The sequence below is a fragment of the Lichenostomus cassidix genome, chromosome 10 (genome assembly GCF_008360975.1).
Source record: "Lichenostomus cassidix isolate B80296 chromosome 10, HeHo_3.0, whole genome shotgun sequence".
Classification (NCBI taxonomy): Eukaryota; Metazoa; Chordata; class Aves; order Passeriformes; family Meliphagidae; genus Lichenostomus; species Lichenostomus cassidix.
In genome coordinates, this window is record NC_139491.1 from 17,213,707 (window position 1) to 17,231,944 (window position 18,238).

At 39.0% G+C, this 18,238-nt stretch overlaps 1 protein-coding gene across 3 annotated transcripts in view; it reads left to right on the forward strand.

Moving 5' to 3' along the window:
• UBE2Q2 (ubiquitin conjugating enzyme E2 Q2) overlaps positions 1 to 18,119 on the forward strand; it is a 46,504-nt gene extending 28,385 nt beyond the window's left edge. For 2 of the 3 annotated variants that reach the window (XM_085070938.1, XM_085070940.1), the window contains 8 exons: positions 4,566 to 4,650; positions 9,413 to 9,473; positions 11,525 to 11,615; positions 11,963 to 12,021; positions 13,267 to 13,315; positions 14,166 to 14,261; positions 14,708 to 14,774; positions 16,528 to 18,119. In XM_085070938.1, coding sequence (XP_084927064.1) covers positions 4,566 to 4,650; positions 9,413 to 9,473; positions 11,525 to 11,615; positions 11,963 to 12,021; positions 13,267 to 13,315; positions 14,166 to 14,261; positions 14,708 to 14,774; positions 16,528 to 16,559 — 540 coding nt within the window. In that variant the 3' untranslated portion in view covers positions 16,560 to 18,119. The remainder of the gene's footprint in view (positions 1 to 4,565; positions 4,651 to 9,412; positions 9,474 to 11,524; positions 11,616 to 11,962; positions 12,022 to 13,266; positions 13,316 to 14,165; positions 14,262 to 14,707; positions 14,775 to 16,527) is intronic. The other variant, XM_085070941.1, reaches the window with a different exon arrangement.
• The last annotated feature ends 119 nt before the right edge of the window (positions 18,120 to 18,238 follow it).

Sequence of the window (18,238 nt, forward strand, 5' to 3'; positions counted from 1 at the left end):
GCACTTTATTGGTTCCCCATGAGCTGCCAGAACAGGGAACTTCTAACAGAATGTGTTAACCATTAATTTTAAAGCAAAATTTAGATCTGTACAGCCCTCATGACTGGGTTTCTTAGAGGACAAGTATGAGTTTCATGAACTTGAATGCAGTAGCTAAGCATAGTTTTGTTTTTTACAAGAGCCACGCAGCCTTTTGGGATACTTTGTTTCCTCAGCAGAGGCTGGTGAAGCAAACCCCTGCCATTTACACACTACTTGTTGGAAAAGGGAATGTGCAGCTAATGTAGGGCTTCGACTGGTGCCCAGTGCAGCCAGAAGACTTTACAGTTCCTTTACATGTTCTTTGGCCCAAGCCCATGGGTTGTCCTCTTTCCCCTTGGCTGCAGTGCAGGCTGGAGTTACAGATCGTGCTGGAGCCTTGTCCATGGGAAAGCAGTGCATGCAGTCCTGTTCTCATGTATTCCTAATAGCTTAAAGACATTTTTCTGCTTCTCAGGATGTTGTCATAGGAGGTTTTAGGGTTTATGTGTGTCGTACAAGTTAAGGATGTGTATTTACTAATTTTGTAAATGAGTTCTCTCCTTGGCAGTATCCTTAATCCCATTCTTCTTGCTGGCATCAGGAAATAAATTTGGCTTGTGGTACAGTATGTAACTTGGAGCAAGAATTAATCCTCCTCTTAACATTGTAATAACTTTAAAGAACCACTTGCTTACCTGGAGTTAAAAAAGGTCTTTGAACTGGAATCATTAGCTTCAAATATTTAACAACTTGCTGCTGCTTGCTTTTCAGAGGTCTCTCCCCACATAGTCATTTTAGAGATTAATGCCTTTCTTATTTAGATAATACTGTTAGCTTTTCCATTTCATACTGAGGAGTTTAAGCACTTCCCTTTAGAAGTCTCAAATGTCTCTACTTTCATCTTCAGATTTTGTGAAATCTAAGGTGTCACTTCTATTTTTAGTCTAATCCTTGAAGAAAGTGTGAACCTACTTTAACTTCTAGGAATGAATGTGCTTCTGCACTAATACTGAGAAAGTTCAGTGACAATAGAACTTGTGCTCTTGTGTTCTTTAGCTTTTTGCATCATTTTAGATTTCAGTTTATTTTCTTGGAGGAGTTTCCATGTTTAGTTTAAACGGGTAATTTTTGGTCTTGTGGTTAAATTGTCTGAGATGTATTGTGTGAGGAGGTTTCCTGTGTTGTTCTGATGTGTTCACAGTACTTTTCTGCTCAGACAGAAAACACACAATCAGGTCTTTTGGAATAAAACCACAGTGAACTGCACCTCCTAACCCTTTAACTTAGTAGAGCAGGCTATGGGTGCACTTTGAGGGTTGCAAGGGGAAAGGAAACCCCTGGTATCTTTGGCCTTGGTGCAGCAGGGCAGTGGCAAGTGCTGCTCTGTCTGCAGCTCAAGTTTCACGGTTCTGACGGTGGCAGAAGCTTGTCCTTGGTAGGGGAGGAAGAGTTTGAGAGCAGGACAAGCTTGTAGTGATGCATCTCCTGAATATTTCTCATGTCTTAACAGTTCTGGCTGGGGGAATTCCTGCATCAGGTATTTCTGTTATTTGCAGCTCTCAGCAATTGGCATGTTGTTGACATAGATGTTTGCCTCTTGTAGCAGGGATTTCTCCAGTTTGCCTGCTTGTTGTTCTGGAGAGCCACAAAATATTCTAGTATAGGAGAGGATGATCCAGTAAGACTTTTTGTGCCTATTTGATTACTTATTAGGAAAAAAAGGTTACATGGGTCTGGTCTGGCAGCTCAGTTAACTATTTCAGCTGAAATGGCTTTGCCTTTCTGCTCTTGGCATCAGCCCCACATGAAAGATACCTGCTAGATCCCATGATTGACCAGTTATTTCTGAGGCAGTTGCAACTATAAATCTTACTGTCACAATTTGAGAAATGGGAACTTTATCTCCCTTGAAGTGTCAAGTCCCACTTTTCCAGAAGGATGCTGTTATTTATATCTGAGTTCAGTCTTTGAAATTTTAACTTGTATGTAGTGAGTTATGGAAAAAGTTTTTAATTTTAGTATCACTATAGTCAAAACTGACCTCAATGCTCTGTATCATGCAGTGGTGTGATGCAAGTTGTGCTCTCTTCTAAACTGCACTTGAACAGTAGCTACAAAAACCACAAGTGACACCAGAATGAAGACTTGTTTCAGAGCAGTGGTGTTTGGCATTAGGGTTACCATCAGGTTTAGCTGTTACCTTCCTTGTCAAGTTCCTCCAAGGGTAGTTCAGAGTACAGAAAATAAGCTCCTGTGCTAAACTTCTTAAGTTAAGCTTGCTATCCTCTTTCTCCTGTTTGTAGATTATTGGTTTACAGTCTATCGATTCTTTAGAGTAGCAAGTGTAACTATATTTAATGCTGCTGTATAAGGAGTGGGCAGCCCACGTAGAAACTCCTAGGGAAGAAGGGTGAAAAACACTATTATGACAAAATCTGCTAGGGCTTGCTTACACACACTAAAACTAACTTCTTTAATACCACTTCATTTTATCAGCAGTTACAATGGCACTCAGGGGGATGTGGGTGTGTTAAGCTGTGGTTTTTAAATGTCTCCAATACTTAAATTTTCATTTGCCAAGATGGCCTTCCAACATTATATGTAGAAATGCAGTAGTTTAATTGGATGGAAATAGAGAAGCAATGAGAGAGTCAGAGGATGTCAGAGGATGTTAGTTCCTCTAACTTCTGCTTAAATTGCCTGTATTTATTGGCTAATAATCTGGAAAAATGTAAGAAAATTCCTTCTTTCAGTAAGAATTACACTAGAAGGGGCAAGGGTCCACACAGCTCTGCACAGAAGAAAACCAAAATCTTGCCACTTGTCTGTGAAATTTCTTTCCTCCAAACTCAATATATTTTGATGACTCTCAACCTTAACACTCACAAAGCTCAGCAACTATACAAAGAATGGTGCTTAAGACTGTTGTGTTAACTTGTTATGTGTAATGCTTCCTTTTTCAGCTAACCTGCAAATAGTGGGCGTAAATAGTAGTAACGTGCAGATAATGCATATAAAGAACCTTTTTCCATAATATTTCATATACTTGGTGTTAGAGAAATTCCTTCTTGTCTTGATAGTGCTCTACAGAGAGGGGCTTTGTAAACTGAGAAATTACTTGTCTGAAACCCTGTCTTTATGTAGCTTTTTTTAAATCAAATGAAAGGAGTTGCCTGTTATTTGCATGTTTAATTACAAGATTCATCCTTCATACCGGTCTGTTAAGAAAAACTAGTGGAATTTCAGAAATCTGCATAATTAAATCTACAGGTATATGAAAATGAATAGCTTTAAAAGGATAGTCTGCAGATTCTAGTGTGCAGCTAAGCATATTATTTGATACTACTGGACAGAGAAGACAGGAGTATGTGGAGGCTTTAGCATCAAATAACTGTTACTGATACTTAATTCTTATCAAGAAGTAGTTTGATCCTACAATTAAGACTTTGTAGAATATAGAACTTCACTATGGACTTCAGACAAACAGGGATGATGTTTCAGGTATTAGACAATGGTCACAGCTGTTTCATATTCTTTCAGAAATACTTTTCTGACACTTCTGTCCAAAAAGGATGTGTTTGTAGATGTTCATAGTATCTGGAAGGAAACAGAAGTAATAAATGTCTTGGAATTTTTAGATGAAGTAGAAAAGCAGACTCGTCAACTTACTTGTTTAGTACTTGATATAGACAGGCTGAATTATTCTAGGTGGGGCTTTTCTGTTAGGTGGGGTGGTTTTAGTTTTGTCAAGTCCAGCAAGGCTTTTGAGCTCTGTGTACTAGGCTGGATTTCAGTGGGACTGACTGAAGAACAGGAGCAGAAGGGTTTTTCTCTCACTTTGAGGTGCTGAGTAGTACAGAACTCTAAAAGAACAGAAGACATTTTTGCCTTGGTTGCATAAATCACTAGAACTATGACAAATCACAAAAAATGTTTTGTATTTTAAGATTTACTTACCGTAGGTTTCCTCTGTGTAGGTGTTGATTTTTTTTCATTCAGTTGCAATAACTATTGCTTTTCTTCCACGTTTTCTAAATTTCTGGTCAGTCTTACTTGTCTGGAAGCTGCTATTCTAGAGGGGATACTTCCCAACTCCTGTAACTTTTTTTCATGACCAAATAAACATATACCTCTGAGAAAGCAATAAAGCCTTATGTCCAGAAGATTGTTCTTAGGATTAATCTTACTCTTCTTTCCAGTGTATAAAAGCAGAAGGTAAAATTTCTCTTAGAAATGTACTGTGGATCCATCTTAGAAATGAAAATGCCAAAGACATTTAGCTCCTTTACAGAAAAATACCTGTTGTACCTTGATCAAAAGCTTGTATCACCTATAGCATTTAGTAGTATATATTAATGTGTTTCTTCAGAGGAAGGGCCTTGTTCCTTTCGAGTAGTCTTTGCTCACTAGAATATTTAGCTTTTCTAAAACCTAATCCTCATACAGAAATTAATATATTAATACCTTCTAGTGTAACTTTGTAATGTTAATAAAGCTGTTTGTAAATATTACTTTTCACTTACTTAGTCTTTTTTTTTTTTCAGGGTGCAGTCTCTGGGTCAGTTCAGGCTTCAGATCGACTTATGAAAGAACTCAGGGATATATATAGATCACAGAGTTATAAAACAGGTAAATGCCTCAGATTTCCCTTTTTAAAATATATTTTAAAGAATTCTCTTGGCAAATACTTCCTGCTAATTTTTCTGTTACTTTTTTTGTCCTATATTTCTATATGCATTTGTGTTTGTGTGTGCACATATGTAAAAATATGTAGATTTATTACATATACTCTTACTACATAAAGTAGATTATTTGTGGAGAAAAAAGTCAGAACATGTATTCCTTAGAATAGTGATGGGAATTACAGTAGAAAACAAGCTTGTATTTTAAGTTAGTTTGAATAATGACCAGTGATTATCTTTAGGTAATGGATGGCTGTTTCCTTTATTCCATTTAGGGTCTGTATCTAAACTAACTCAGCAAAGGATTCAGCATATTGAATTGTCTGAGTGTTACCATATTAGAAATAAAAATTACATAGCTTTTGGGCAAGTTGTGCTCCTCTAGGTCTCCCAGATAGGCAACTCCATTTCTGCAGCCAGCTGTGAGACCTGGTGCAGGCCAGGGAGGGAACAGAAGGGATGCCTAATTAGAGAGTCAGCATAAACTTTAATACTGTCTTTTACTTTCCTGAATTTCTCCCCATTTTTATTTCTAATGGGCATAAATCTCACTTGGCAATGCCATTTCAGTTGTATGTAAAAGGACAGAGGTGAAGACACAATAGGTTCCTGTTTTGATTTGTCACATTTAACTTATAGGTCGATTGTTTCATGCACGGAAGTGCTGTGGACAGTGGTAAAATGTCTGGGGTATAAATTTGCTGAGGTAACCTGGTGTTGATCTAACGTAGCTTACTTCTTTCAGCTTTACTGCAGCTGAGTGCTTGCCAGTGTGCCCTAATCACTGGCTATCCCGGAAGGAATGGATTAGTGGGTCTAGGCAAGAGCTAGAAATAGATCTGTATGAAGTCATGGGGGATGCTTTACTGCCTGTTTTTGATCTTCAGGGTTTGTTTTCATGATTAGAGCTAAGGTTAGCTATAACAAACCCACTTGACTGTAAAGACTGTTGTGTGGGGCTCAGTCTAGTGGTGGTACCACTGGAGTCAGCCAGGAGCCCCTGGGGTAGGTGTGGTTTGAGGAGAGGATTTAGGCTGCTTAATAATGCCATTTCTTGGCTTTAGATAAACAACATGTCTTAACTAGTTGCAAAAGACTGATCTCTTGATGTAGGAAAGCATACTCTAAATTATGAGGAAAGGCAAATCTTGCTAAACTTTACAGAAAGTTGAGGTTCTAAAGGGTGAGTGTAATAACTTCTGATAGCTTATGATTTTGAAAATATGTAAAAATACTGACACTGGATGCCTCATGTTGATACCTAAAACATGTTAATGAAGTAGTGTCAAGTGCAGGTTGACACCACAAAGCTGATGGCAATTCTGCTTTGAAACACCATCCTACTGACACATTTATTACATTTTGCCAGTAAATGATGCTGTTTGTTATAAAACTTCCCCAGATTCATTCCTTATGGCTTCATTTAGTCTTTGACCTTGAGTGAATTTATGTTATTGGTTCTTTCCCTTCACACATAACTCCTGCTTTTATAGCCTAGTTCTGCCTTTTGTTAGATAACTGTCACCACGTGCACAGGCTATGGCAGATAATTCGCTTTTTTAATGTCATTTTTGTTCTGAGTACTTGCTCCATGGTCCCTAAATTCCCTAAATTTAATTTCTTCCTACTAATGCACAAAGGGAACCATTGTGAAACTTACAGGTTCTGATAACTGTTGCAGGGTAATTTAACACTGTTTTCATTTTTTTGTAACACAAGCCAGAAAGGCTAAGCCTGATTTTTAGTTGGGTAAGGATCACTTTATTTAAACTGCATGAGGTTACATGTTTTTAGGACTGACAGTAGGACAACACTGGGAGTTCTGAAGTGAATAATCCTTGTAGCAGTAGTCCTTTAAATTTTATTCTTTTCTATTAGACTGGTTTATGAAAAGTATACAAAAGTATTATTAAAATATTCAAGGTATTTTGAGGTGGTATCCATTTTGGAAATGAGTTTATCAATTGAAGTAATGCTGTTGGAGTTCAAGCAGAAGATGACAACAAGCTTGCTCTCAACAGCAAAGTTGCTTATCTACCTGGGAAATTTAGGGGAAGAATTGCCCTTAAAGAAACTGAAAACAATTGTCTTATGAGCTGACAGAAGCAAAAAATACTCCAGCAAATTAAGATACTCTGTTATGAGTTAGACAGTTTCATTAACCTGTTTAGATAATGGGAGCCACAAGTCCTGCAAAGTAAGATTATCTCCTTTCCAAATATCAAATTGGAGAGTCACAAAGGACTTAATGTAATTTAGGGGACTGGGAAAGGAGGGCAGGAAACAAAGAATTTGGGGATATTAAATGAAGTCTTTTCTGTTCATATCTTTAGCATCTGTTTGGTTCATATATAGTTCATACAGACTTGGATTCACTGTTTTTATCCAAGGACCATATGGGATTTACTTTTTGATGTAGTAATGTTGCCATAAGACATTGTCTCTGTTTTGAAAGGAATTGTTTTTCTTTCTACATTTCAATTTCTTACTGTTTGCTTGCTTTGTGGTTCTGTGGGCTTCTTTTTACTTGATCACTTTTTTTAACTTGATCACCTTTGAGGAATAAAAACCCCACCTTGTGTTTAAGCAAGAAGAACCTACCTTGATTACTTTCCTACACTGAGGGCCTCTCAAAAACTGCTATTAATGAGATAAATTCTTCTTGACAGCAACTTTTTTTCTCCTACTGTCAAAATCACAAAAAAGCATATGAGTTACTTCCAAATACCACCTCTTGATTATTCAGAAAGCCACAAACAATGCCCTCCTGGAGTTTTGGATAGTGTTGTTAAGTAGCCTCTGTATTAAGGCTCATGCTTGTCAGTCTTGAGCTGAGCCTGTCTCTCTGAAGAGCCCTCTTGCAGCTTCTGGCTTAGGTGCAGTACAGCTCCTAGGAGCAGAGCTCTTCCTGGTGGGGAAGCTGGCAAAATGTGTGAGTCTTGGAGCTGGAGGAGTGGTACCTGTACTGTGGCTAGCAACAGGACTCCCAGGATGATGGAAGGAGTGCAGGAGTGGGACTGGAGGTGCAGTGAATGAACAAAGGGATGGAAGTTCTCTTGTGATCTTCCACTGTTTAGGGTGGTGTCAGGGTCCTTAGTGTAACTTGTTCCCTTGTCTGTAATAAATGTTCTACACTCATGCTGAGGCCAAAACTATAATATTGAGAGGCTGCTTCTTTCTAGTAGTCTTTGCTCCCATTTGGATGCAGGTGGAAGAAAATATTCTGGATGCAACAGTGGAATAAATTTGTCATTGATGAGAGCTGACAATGAGCAGAGTGCTGACTGTCAACTCTTTTGGTGTTACATCAGAGCAGTACAAATTGAAATTCTTACAGTTTGTGACTTACACTAAGGTCAGGTCAGAAAGTAGTGTCCATGGATCTGAGGAATTGGGAAAAGGCCTTAATAGCCCCCTTGGTTGATCCTCAAACAGGAATGTCATGTCTCTGAAGTAGATGCTGATTAAAAGGGATGTGGAGAGCACAGTGAGTACATGTTCAGGCCTACATTGTTATTCTAGACATTGGAAAATTAGAAATTGTGCTCTTGGCTGCCATACCCACTTGTTAGTGGCATTCAGTAAGGAGAAACAAGCGTGGGTGCTTTAACTTGTTTTCCAAGTTCTGAAATGCTTTAGAAATAAAGGTGTCTGGACAGCTTGAAATGTCATCTGTACTCAAAGTACGAATGCTTGTAAGTTTTAACTGCAAGATTATTTTTATTCTAGAATAATAAAACTCAGAAATTAATACCCCTGTTCCTTGGGCAGAATGTGGTGACTGCAATCTGGTGGTTATATTGCCTTCAGAAATCTGAGGCAAGTTCCTGCTTTGCATATGATTTCCAAATAATTAGGTGAGGAGTAGAGGTGCTGTTAAATATTAGGCCAGGTAACAAGTTAAATAATAGTGGTTTAGTCTAAACACATGAATATTCTGTGAAGGAAGAGGTATAACTTTTGTACATGACTGATACCATGTTCTAAATCTTGTCTAGTAGTTAAAGATTTATTGCTTTTTCCAGAGCTGCTTGTGAATTTATGCAGAGAGGAAGCTTGAATATACAAGAAAATGGCAGATAATTTCCATCCTTCCCTGCGAGTGAAATGCACAACTGTTGTTTAACATGCTTAAAACAAACAGGCTGCTGAAAATCACCAGCTGGCTCTCACAGAAAGCTCTTCTTTAGATGCATCTTTCTGCTTCAGTCAGCTGTTGGGAATATGCTTCATCCAATGCAGTATCCCCTTTTTTTGGGTTTCCGCTGCATACTCTGTCCATTGTGCTGTTCTGGTCTGCCTGTGCTGATGAGAACCTGTGAAATACAATGCTGCATACTCAGACTCTGTTGTAAAGTGTGTTAAAAGCATATTGGCTGTGTACTGGGTGTAAAATACAGTGAGGAATAAGCAAGCTAGAGTTGTAGTTGTGGAAAGTTTGAAGGTGAAATGGTTAAGTATCACAAAACAAAAATTGAGTCATGTGGAATTTTTTTTTAGCAGAAGTGAAAGCACTTTTTTCCCTTGTTTTCCCTTGTAGCTCAGAAGTACTTCTGCTGCTGGTGGGAAAGATGTGCCTCAGTATCAGTATCTTACCCATTGCATACACATGCTGACAGTGTTTGTATTTATCAGCAAAGAATGTTTTTGCTAAGTTTTATCTAATTACACTTTCAGTGCATAATTAATTCCATCTAATATTTCTACAGGGATATATTCAGTGGAACTGGTAAATGACAGCTTGTATGAATGGCATGTTAAGCTTCTCAAGTAAGTTATTAAATTTTTTTCATATTCTGAACAATCTGTTTTATTATTGCTGCAGAGATTCTTTTGATAAATGAGAATCTCTAGCCAGAGCATATAAAATAGTGTTACAGTAGTAATAGTAGTAGAGGTAATTGTAGCCACTAAATAGTGGCTGTAATTCTGATACATAGAAATGCATAGAGATGGAACTGCAGTAATTGAGCTGGCAAAACGACAGACCTGCTTTGCTCTGCCAACACTGTGTATTACATTAACTGTCATTACTGTTCAATTCTTTCTAAAACTGCTTCAAAATATGAAGCCTTAAATGATGAACATTTTTTTCAAGAGTTTTTGCATGGTTTTATTTTTATTTGTTTTTAATGACAGGAAAATGCAACTTCTAGTTTCATTCAAAATGTAGGAAGAAACAGAACTGCCTTGGTGTCATTAGTTTTTTACAGTTGAACTGGCACATGGGACTGAAACTTTTAGCTATCGCATAAATGTGAGTTAGATAATGATATATAACTTGTCTTCTGTCATCACCTAGTACAAAAAACAAAAAGCAGGACATAACTCACCTTGTTGCATCCATAGTTCAGTAACTTTAATCTCTGAGGTGTTAGAGTAAAATTATTTCTGATAAGAGAGCATCTGCTGCCTTCCCTATACAGTACCCTAAAGAAAGGAAGAGCCTACCCAAACTAGGCTGAGTGGCTGCAAGGTATGGCAATGGATGAAAGAGTTTCCAACAGTTCTGGTATGTCATGGTGTATAAGGACATAGGCTGTGTCACCACAGTAGTTGACCTGCCTGTAGGAATTGTTGCCTTTTCCTAGGGGTGACACTTGTGCAAACTGGGTCACCAGCTGCTGAAACTAGTTTTGTTTCCTTCTTAGTGTAATCATGGGTGTGTGAAGGTTTTGAGGCTGAAAATGGCAGGAATGGCACATCAGAGAAATGTCACATTATAGGAGGCCTTTCCTATCGAGTGCTTCTGTAACCAAGTGCTCAAACCACTGTGCAGTGATTGGAAACCTCTGTTCAAGTGCTGTGAGCAGGTCTCATTTTCTGCCTTCAGAAAAGAGAAAATGGAGTACATGCAGCAAATGCTATCCAGAATGACTAAGGGAATAAGTGTTGTTTGTTTATTCCAGCAAAAAGTGTCTGAAAACAAATGCACTGTGTGCAGAGTAGCTAGGGGGTAGATGTCAGAGGAAAGAGCCCATGTGAGGAAGGACCAGTGCTGTTACCAGAACAAGTTCCTTTGGACTAGCCCAGCACAAGCTATGGCTTGAAATGAGAGGTTCCTAAGTGCTGGAAGATTTTTTTTCTAAAATAACTTCACACTGGTAGAATGGGGACAAACTGCCCCCAAGTAGTTCTGAAATGAGATCTAATAACTTTGTTGTTTCACCTATAGCAGAGGATTAGATTTAATAACCTTCAGTCCCTTTAACATATGTTTTGGTTAGCTGTAGGTGTTTTTGACTAGTCTCCTCTATTTAAAAGCTGATGGGGTGTCAGAGCTTGGTGGTATTAACCCAGTAGTGTCTGAATTGATGGCCAGGCTGCTCACCACTGGCATTTTGGAACAATCAGTTGTTGAAATTCTGCTGAGCAGAAGCTGCTGGCTTTAGTGCTTCTGCTGATGCAGATTACTTTTAACAGCTGATGCAGAACTACGGTTACATATTCCATAAAGGATTCACTAGCTGTGTGCTGAAAACTAGATGACTACAGTCTTCCTGTTTGTTTTTCTCCCCTCTTGTTTGAACACAACTGAACTGAAGAGAGTTAAAATTGCTCTTTTCGAATAAACAGCTTATTTTGTGCTGTGTTTAAGTGACACTTGATAGCATTGGGAATGTAGTACATTGCAGCAAGTTTTCATGCTGACCTCATGGCAAAGTTGTTACTTTGTAAAAGGAGCAAGAATTTCCTACAGTTCACCTTAAACTACATTTTGTAAACTACAAATACACAAAGGAAATCTTTAAGAGAATTAATGTTTACAGGTATTGAAAATATTAAGTTCATTCATGATCTCTCCCCTGCTGCTTTTATAGGGTTGATCCTGATAGCCCACTGCATAGTGATCTTCAGGTCTTAAAAGAAAAAGAAGGTGTAGAATACATTTTACTCAACTTCTCTTTTAAGGTAAGTGTCTGTGGGATGGAATGCTGCATTTAAATTTGAGGCTTACTGTAGAAAGTGACTAAAATGACCCTTAGCTGTACTTGGATAATGATGGATCTGTAGCATAAGAAAAAGGGGGGGAAAATAAAAGAAAACTGACTTCCAAGTTTGGCACAAAAGCCTCCCCCAAAAAATAGCTTTTTAGCCAGTACTGTGGAAAAGGAATTTTTACAGAACTGAGCAATTGTAGTACTTCAAATCTGATTTGAAAAATAAGGCTATTGAAATACTCTCTGGTTTGGAAGCAGTGTTTTCAGCAGTTTTCCACAGTATTTTCCTTGACCTGTTTTTATTATTATTCTTTTCAGGATAACTTCCCTTTTGATCCTCCCTTTGTGCGAGTGGTGTCTCCTGTGCTCACGGGAGGGTAGGTTTGAGTTGCCCTTCAGAAATAGTGCTTTGTGGTAAAAATGTTACAACTTAGAAAACTCTGTGCCTGCCATAATGTTTAAGAACTGACCTCTGTGGAGAGTTAACATTGCTGTTACTTCTGTTATAGGGTGTTTTGGGTTGGTGCTTTGAACAGATCTTGATCCCTGTTGCCTTAAGTTTGCTGTGTACTCTTAACTGTCTCTTGCTGGTAAAACTGCCATAAAGTTTTTGTTTAAAAATTCCTCAAATGCTAATCCAAAAATACTAAGTTTAATTGAGACATGCTCTAAATGTCATCTAAAGCATGTTTGAAGTGCTGTCTGTGGCATGGAAACTTGTATATGTCCATGGAGACAAGATTAAATTCACCTTCCAAGGCTTTTATGTATTTCCTGGTGACAGGAAATGATACCTGCATTTGAAAATGCAATCTGTGGTAGCTGGTGCTGATTCTGATTTGATTTGAATTGCTGTGTATCCTTTTTGAATTCAGTAAATGGTTAGTGCAGTTAAATAGCATCCATGAGGGGTGCAGCTATCTAAATGAGCAGAGCCAAACACCAGAAAATTCACTGGATTCTAATTTTATTGTACTTGGAATTCTTTATAGAATGAAAGAAGCATGGCTTTTCAGTAGTCATTTCCCTCGGAATGTCATCTGGGAGTATGAGGTTTAAATGTCTTGATCATGGAGGAGACCACATTTTGGCAATGATAAATTCTCCCCCCTCAGTCCAGGTTTTGTGGTGCTCAGGTGTCCTGCTGAGTCCCAGTCAATGGATGAAGTGTTATTGAAATTAGAAAGTTATTTACAGGAAAAGAGCAAAGATCTGATTACTCATGTTATTTATAGGTGCTCCTACCTTATCTGAAATAGTGTTAAATTTCTTTACAGAATTGAAATTTGTTGGTTTCTTTTAGCTACACATCAGTACTACACATATGTAGAGTAGCCGTAAAAAGTAACTTTGGTCTCTGCAGTTGTGCAGACCAGCTCAGTCAGTGGTTTAGACTAAGTCTAGTTAGCAAACAATTTTGGTTTTTGTCTCACAGTGCTAATGTTCTTTGCCTAAGTATAATGCGGCTAACTAGTTACAATATATTGCTGGCTTAAGGGCATTCCAGCTTTATGAACAAAGAATTTAACAAACAAGCTGGCAAGAGTTTAAAGTGGTGTGAGCAGTTGCATCTTTTACTAACTGCTGATGTCAAATATATTTTCTTTCACATTTGTTTCTAGGTATGTCCTAGGTGGAGGTGCATTATGCATGGAACTTCTTACTAAACAGGTGAATATGGGCTCTGTTATCTGGATAATGAAACATGCCTTAAAATAATGAAAATAGGTGTTTGCTTTGAGTTGAAGGATCCCTGTATGGAATAAATAACACAATCCAAAGGAAACATGGAATTAAACCTCAGTCCCACAAGATTTGCCATGCTGATCTTGTTTGAGATCTTCTCTGCCTTGGATGGCTTACAGGAGATCTGAGGAAAGGCAGGAAGGGGAGAGCACATTAACTTCAAATTCTCAGAATTTCTGTGACGAAGACAGTGTGAAAAGACAGTTCTTGGAAGAAAAGCGTGCTGTTTTCTTTTCCAGAAGCCTCTTCAACTGCAAAAAGTCAGCTCTGGAGAAGTGAGGAATACAGAAGATTATAGGCATAGATGATTCTTGTGTAGACAGAGTGATTTTCTCTTTAAAATAAGTAAATGAATGAAGTTACTTGCAGGCTCTGGCAGAAACTCTTGCAGGCTCTTGCAGAGCAATGGCAGAGATGAGCAAAAGCCTCACAGCTTACTGAATTGATTTCCTTAGAGATCAGTCTTTTCTGCTTCTTGGAACAGAAGGCTGTAATTTGTGTTGTGACATTGCTGCAAATGTGTCAGTGCTGTAGGGATGGAGCTTTTTTTGTTTCTGTCTAGTTGTATTTTGGAAATGTGATTCAGCTTTTTCATTCTTAGTAGTAGTACTGTGTATCATTTTACAGATTTTTATATGGAAAATAACAGTTAACTGAAAAGAAGTAGTTAAAACTAAAACTGGAGTACAGGAAAAAAAAATCCCAAAGCACATATTCCAGAATTGATTTGCAAGGTGAGCACATGTTGTATGTTAATATTCCTTTCTTCCTCCAGGGCTGGAGCAGTGCCTACTCAATAGAATCAGTCATCATGCAGATCAATGCCACTTTAGTCAAAGGAAAAGCCAGAGTACAGTTTGGAGCCAATAAGGTAAATGTGCTGTGTTTATCAATTACACAAATCACTGTTGGGCTTCCATTTCTTTGCTAACTTGCATAGTAGATGCTTAGTGACAGAACTGTTATTGCAAATATATTTGCATTTTGAATTGTCTGGTGCATGAATGAGTATTTTATTGGCAATTAAGAATATTATGTAATTTTGAGCACATTGGGTGCATAAAGCCTTGGGATGGGCAGAGTATTTAAGTAGTTGGACTTTTGCTGTCCTTATTGGCAAGGGAGGGAGGGGAGGAGGATCAGAACTGGGAGGATTTAGAATTTCTGGCTCTTAGAAGGGAATCTTGAAAGCCAGGAATGTTCTAACATTGTGCAGGGTTTTTATTTGTAAGCGCACTGTAGAGTTTCTTTGTAGAACTGTTTTTGAGTCTTTCATGTCTAGATGCAGGTTTTTATGTTAGTTTTTTCTCCTTTCAGAATCAATATAATCTAGCAAGAGCACAGCAGTCCTATAAGTCACTAGTACAAATACATGAGAAAAATGGTATGTATATTTTTGCCACTTTGTTCTTGTCTGCACAGCACCCTGGGAATTAGTGTTTGGCCACAGAGAAACTTGAAGTGACAGTGTCGTATTTTGGCTTGGGAAGAGAAGGGTTTTTTCCTTCTTTTCTTCTTGCATTAGAAAGACAATAGTGCTTAAATAACTTGACTGCAGTCATTGTAACTTTTCCAGCTTACTCGGATGCTCCACCTGTTTCTACTGCTTCTTGAAAGGCAGCTCCATTTCTTTTTCAGCCTGTTGGTCTAGGAACTTCACTGTTACTGTAGCTTTAAAGGGGCTTAATATTGCTGAAGTATCTGCTGGCATATTTGTTCCTTTCCCTGAAAGATTTGTTTCAATGTGGCAAGAACCTAGTGGTACTAATCATTAAGGAAGAGATGAAGTGAAAAAAGACCCCAGACTAAAAAAATATGAGAAGTCCAAGTGAGGTGCATTAGCTGGGAAACTGTACAATAGAATAGGGAGACACCTGTTTGTTTGGGCTTTTTTTACTCTGTTTAAAGTCTCTCTGGTGCATAAAACCAGTGTACAAATGCTTCAGGTATAATTCAATTTACTGTGGCAGTATGAGAAGATAATACATGCCTGAGGCTTTAAAAGGTTTAAGTAGCTTACATGTTACATAAAGGTTGTCAGCAGAATTGGTACCCTGGTCTTGTGATGAGGGAGTTAGTCCAGTTACCACTTCCATGATGTTCTTTGCTCTGGGCTGGACACAGTGTCCTCCAGGAATTCAGGTTGCTGTGAACACCAGAGTGTGTTTCAGTGTGACTGCAGTGAGCACCTCAGCTTCCCTACTGCTAAAATGGAACATAACACCTGTACACTTGGGAGGAAGATCAAAGATAATGATTTTAACATGGTTTCCAATTTTACAATATTTTGATCTTGCCATTAACTGAGTCTTTTGCTCTTTTAGTTTGCTACAAAAGCCAACATGGCTGCCTGTTTACTTCCATCTATGTGCTACAAGTGATCAGTCCTGCCTCAGGAGCTGTACACAGAGCAATCACAGCACTCAGTGCTGCTCTGAAAGGTGTCTTGAGCTTAGAGCTGCTACCTGCTCTCTGGGACATCACAAATAGGCTCTGTACTCACTGTACACACATTTAGAGGAAATTTTGCAAGAGGGGCTGGGAGAATTAAGATTGGAGTCTGGAGGTCTCTAGAAAAAGCTTTGCACACTTGATGAGGTATGATTCAGCTGCTAAACATGCCAAATTATGTCAGGAGACCAGTTATTCAACTGACATTTGTGAGCTTATTCCTACAGTAAGATTTGCAGAAGTAGGATAAACCGTTCAGTTGCTTGTGCGTGCCTGACTCTGCAGTACACAAAATGGGATTTATATAAGTGTCCCAGTGCAGTCATGTTTGTATGTCTGTGCTTTAAGTAGCTTCAAGACTTGGCAGTTTTACCTCTGTTCTATTAAGTTTAGTTAGAGCAATGTTCCTCATTCAGCAGCTTCCTCTTGTTAGTGTCCAGCTGAAGATAGCTGCTGCCACAAAAATCCATGTTTACATGCCCAAATACTGGGTCTGATCCTGGAATGTGCCACATGGTTTGTCTCCCACTGCTGATTACTAGCATTTAGGGCACTGGGTCTTGCTGAGCTGGCCTGCTTTAAGAGGGAATGAATGGGCCAGGTTAGGCATTCATCTCCCACAGAAGAAGAGTAGGATGGTCTGGACACAGCAATGTTGGTACCTAACATGTCTCTGTTCTCCACAGGCTGGTACACTCCTCCAAAAGAAGATGGCTAACGCTGAGGACTGTTGTATACCTGGACCAATGTCAACAAAACAAGCTCTTTTTTATGTTTTCCAGCACACAGACTCAAGCTATGAGTGCCCCTATAACAGCTGTACTGAGGACTTTAGCTATTAGATAAGTTAGTGGATAATCTGTCAACTGACACGTACAGTATAAGTTACAGCCTTACCATTCCGCTCTTCTTAGGTATCTGGACTGAGCAGTTTGGGCCTTTACCATATTTGTTCTTATGGATTAAGCATATTTGGGCCACGCCCTCCCTTCTCCCTTTTTTTTATTTGAAAGCATAAGCTCTCCCTGCAGCAGGCTATCAATTTACTAAAGATCATTCAATAGGAGTGAGTTGTTCACACACTTCTGTGTATTTCTTACCTTTTGCAAAATGCAGACTGCAGAGACTTGCATTGTATTGTTTCATTTAAAGCCAAGAAGTTTAATACATTGTTTAATACTGTTTTAGGAAATGTCAGGTCTTGCAAATCACAGTAGTTTTTCTGGTCTAAAATGACAACGTCTGTAGTATTTCCAAATTAATGATATAGGAAAAACACATGTATGTTAAGTCATTAAACATTTTTCATGGCTGTATGAGAATATGAACTGTTTATTGGAAAATATGCTCTTTGTTTAGATTATCTTAATTTGTTGGTTTGGTTTTTTTTTTTGGTTTTTTGTTTTTATGCAGAGCAAGGCTGTGCCAATAAAACCTTGTAACTAGTCACTTCCACTGGGGCATCAGAACTTGCTGGGCTGTTCCTGCTACTTGTTGGCTCAACCTCCTTAACAAGAAGAGCCACAGGATGAAGCTTGAAGTTATTTAAAATACTAAAAACCTTTTTAGGTGTTCCATTTTATTAACGGGTTGTTGCAATCATTTGTAAACTAATGAACTTATAAAGTGATTGGCACAAATTGAGATGAGAGTCCTTGAATGAAAAATTTTTATATAAAAGCTACAATAAAGTACAAAAACATGTCATCCGATTTAGAGGCGTAAGAAATGCTGCCATAGTCATGACAGTGGTTTTGCTATTGAGAGACTAATGGGAACTGTTCTTTCTTTATTAGGAGATGAATCTGGGTCTGTGTACTTACACAATTCCATTGCCTTACCGAAATCGACTCTATTTTGGTTGTAGTACTAGTCGTTAGGCCTGTGCACCCTCGGGGCCGAGCTAAGGGTGTGTTCCATGGATTAAGCACTTCTACAAGTGCAGAAGCATGTTTTTGTTATGGTTTATTTTTGGTTGACTATCAAACTTGTGCTCTTTTCGCTATCAGGCACCCGCGGGTCCTTGTGCATTTGCTTCTAGATCCAGTTTTTAGCTCGAGAGAAGCGCTGGGGGAGGTTTGGCACCGCTTCCCGCCGTGCTGTTCCCGGGCGGCGGTGCCAGCCGGGCTGTGCTGCTGCCCGGGCACGGCGGGGCTGGGGCGGCCCGGCCTTGGGAGCATGCTTCGGTTTGGGTTCCGTTCTTCTGGCAGAGTTCCTTGGCAATGTACAGTAATTTGTAAACTTGCATCAAGTTTATGAATAAAAAGCATTTTACGAAGCGCTGTGTCCGTCCTGGGGCCCGGGGCGCGCGAGGGGAGCGGAGGGGAGGTGAGAGCGGGGCGGGTCCTCCCCGCCGCCAGGCGGCGCCAGCGCGACGGCCCGTGCCGGCGCGCGCTG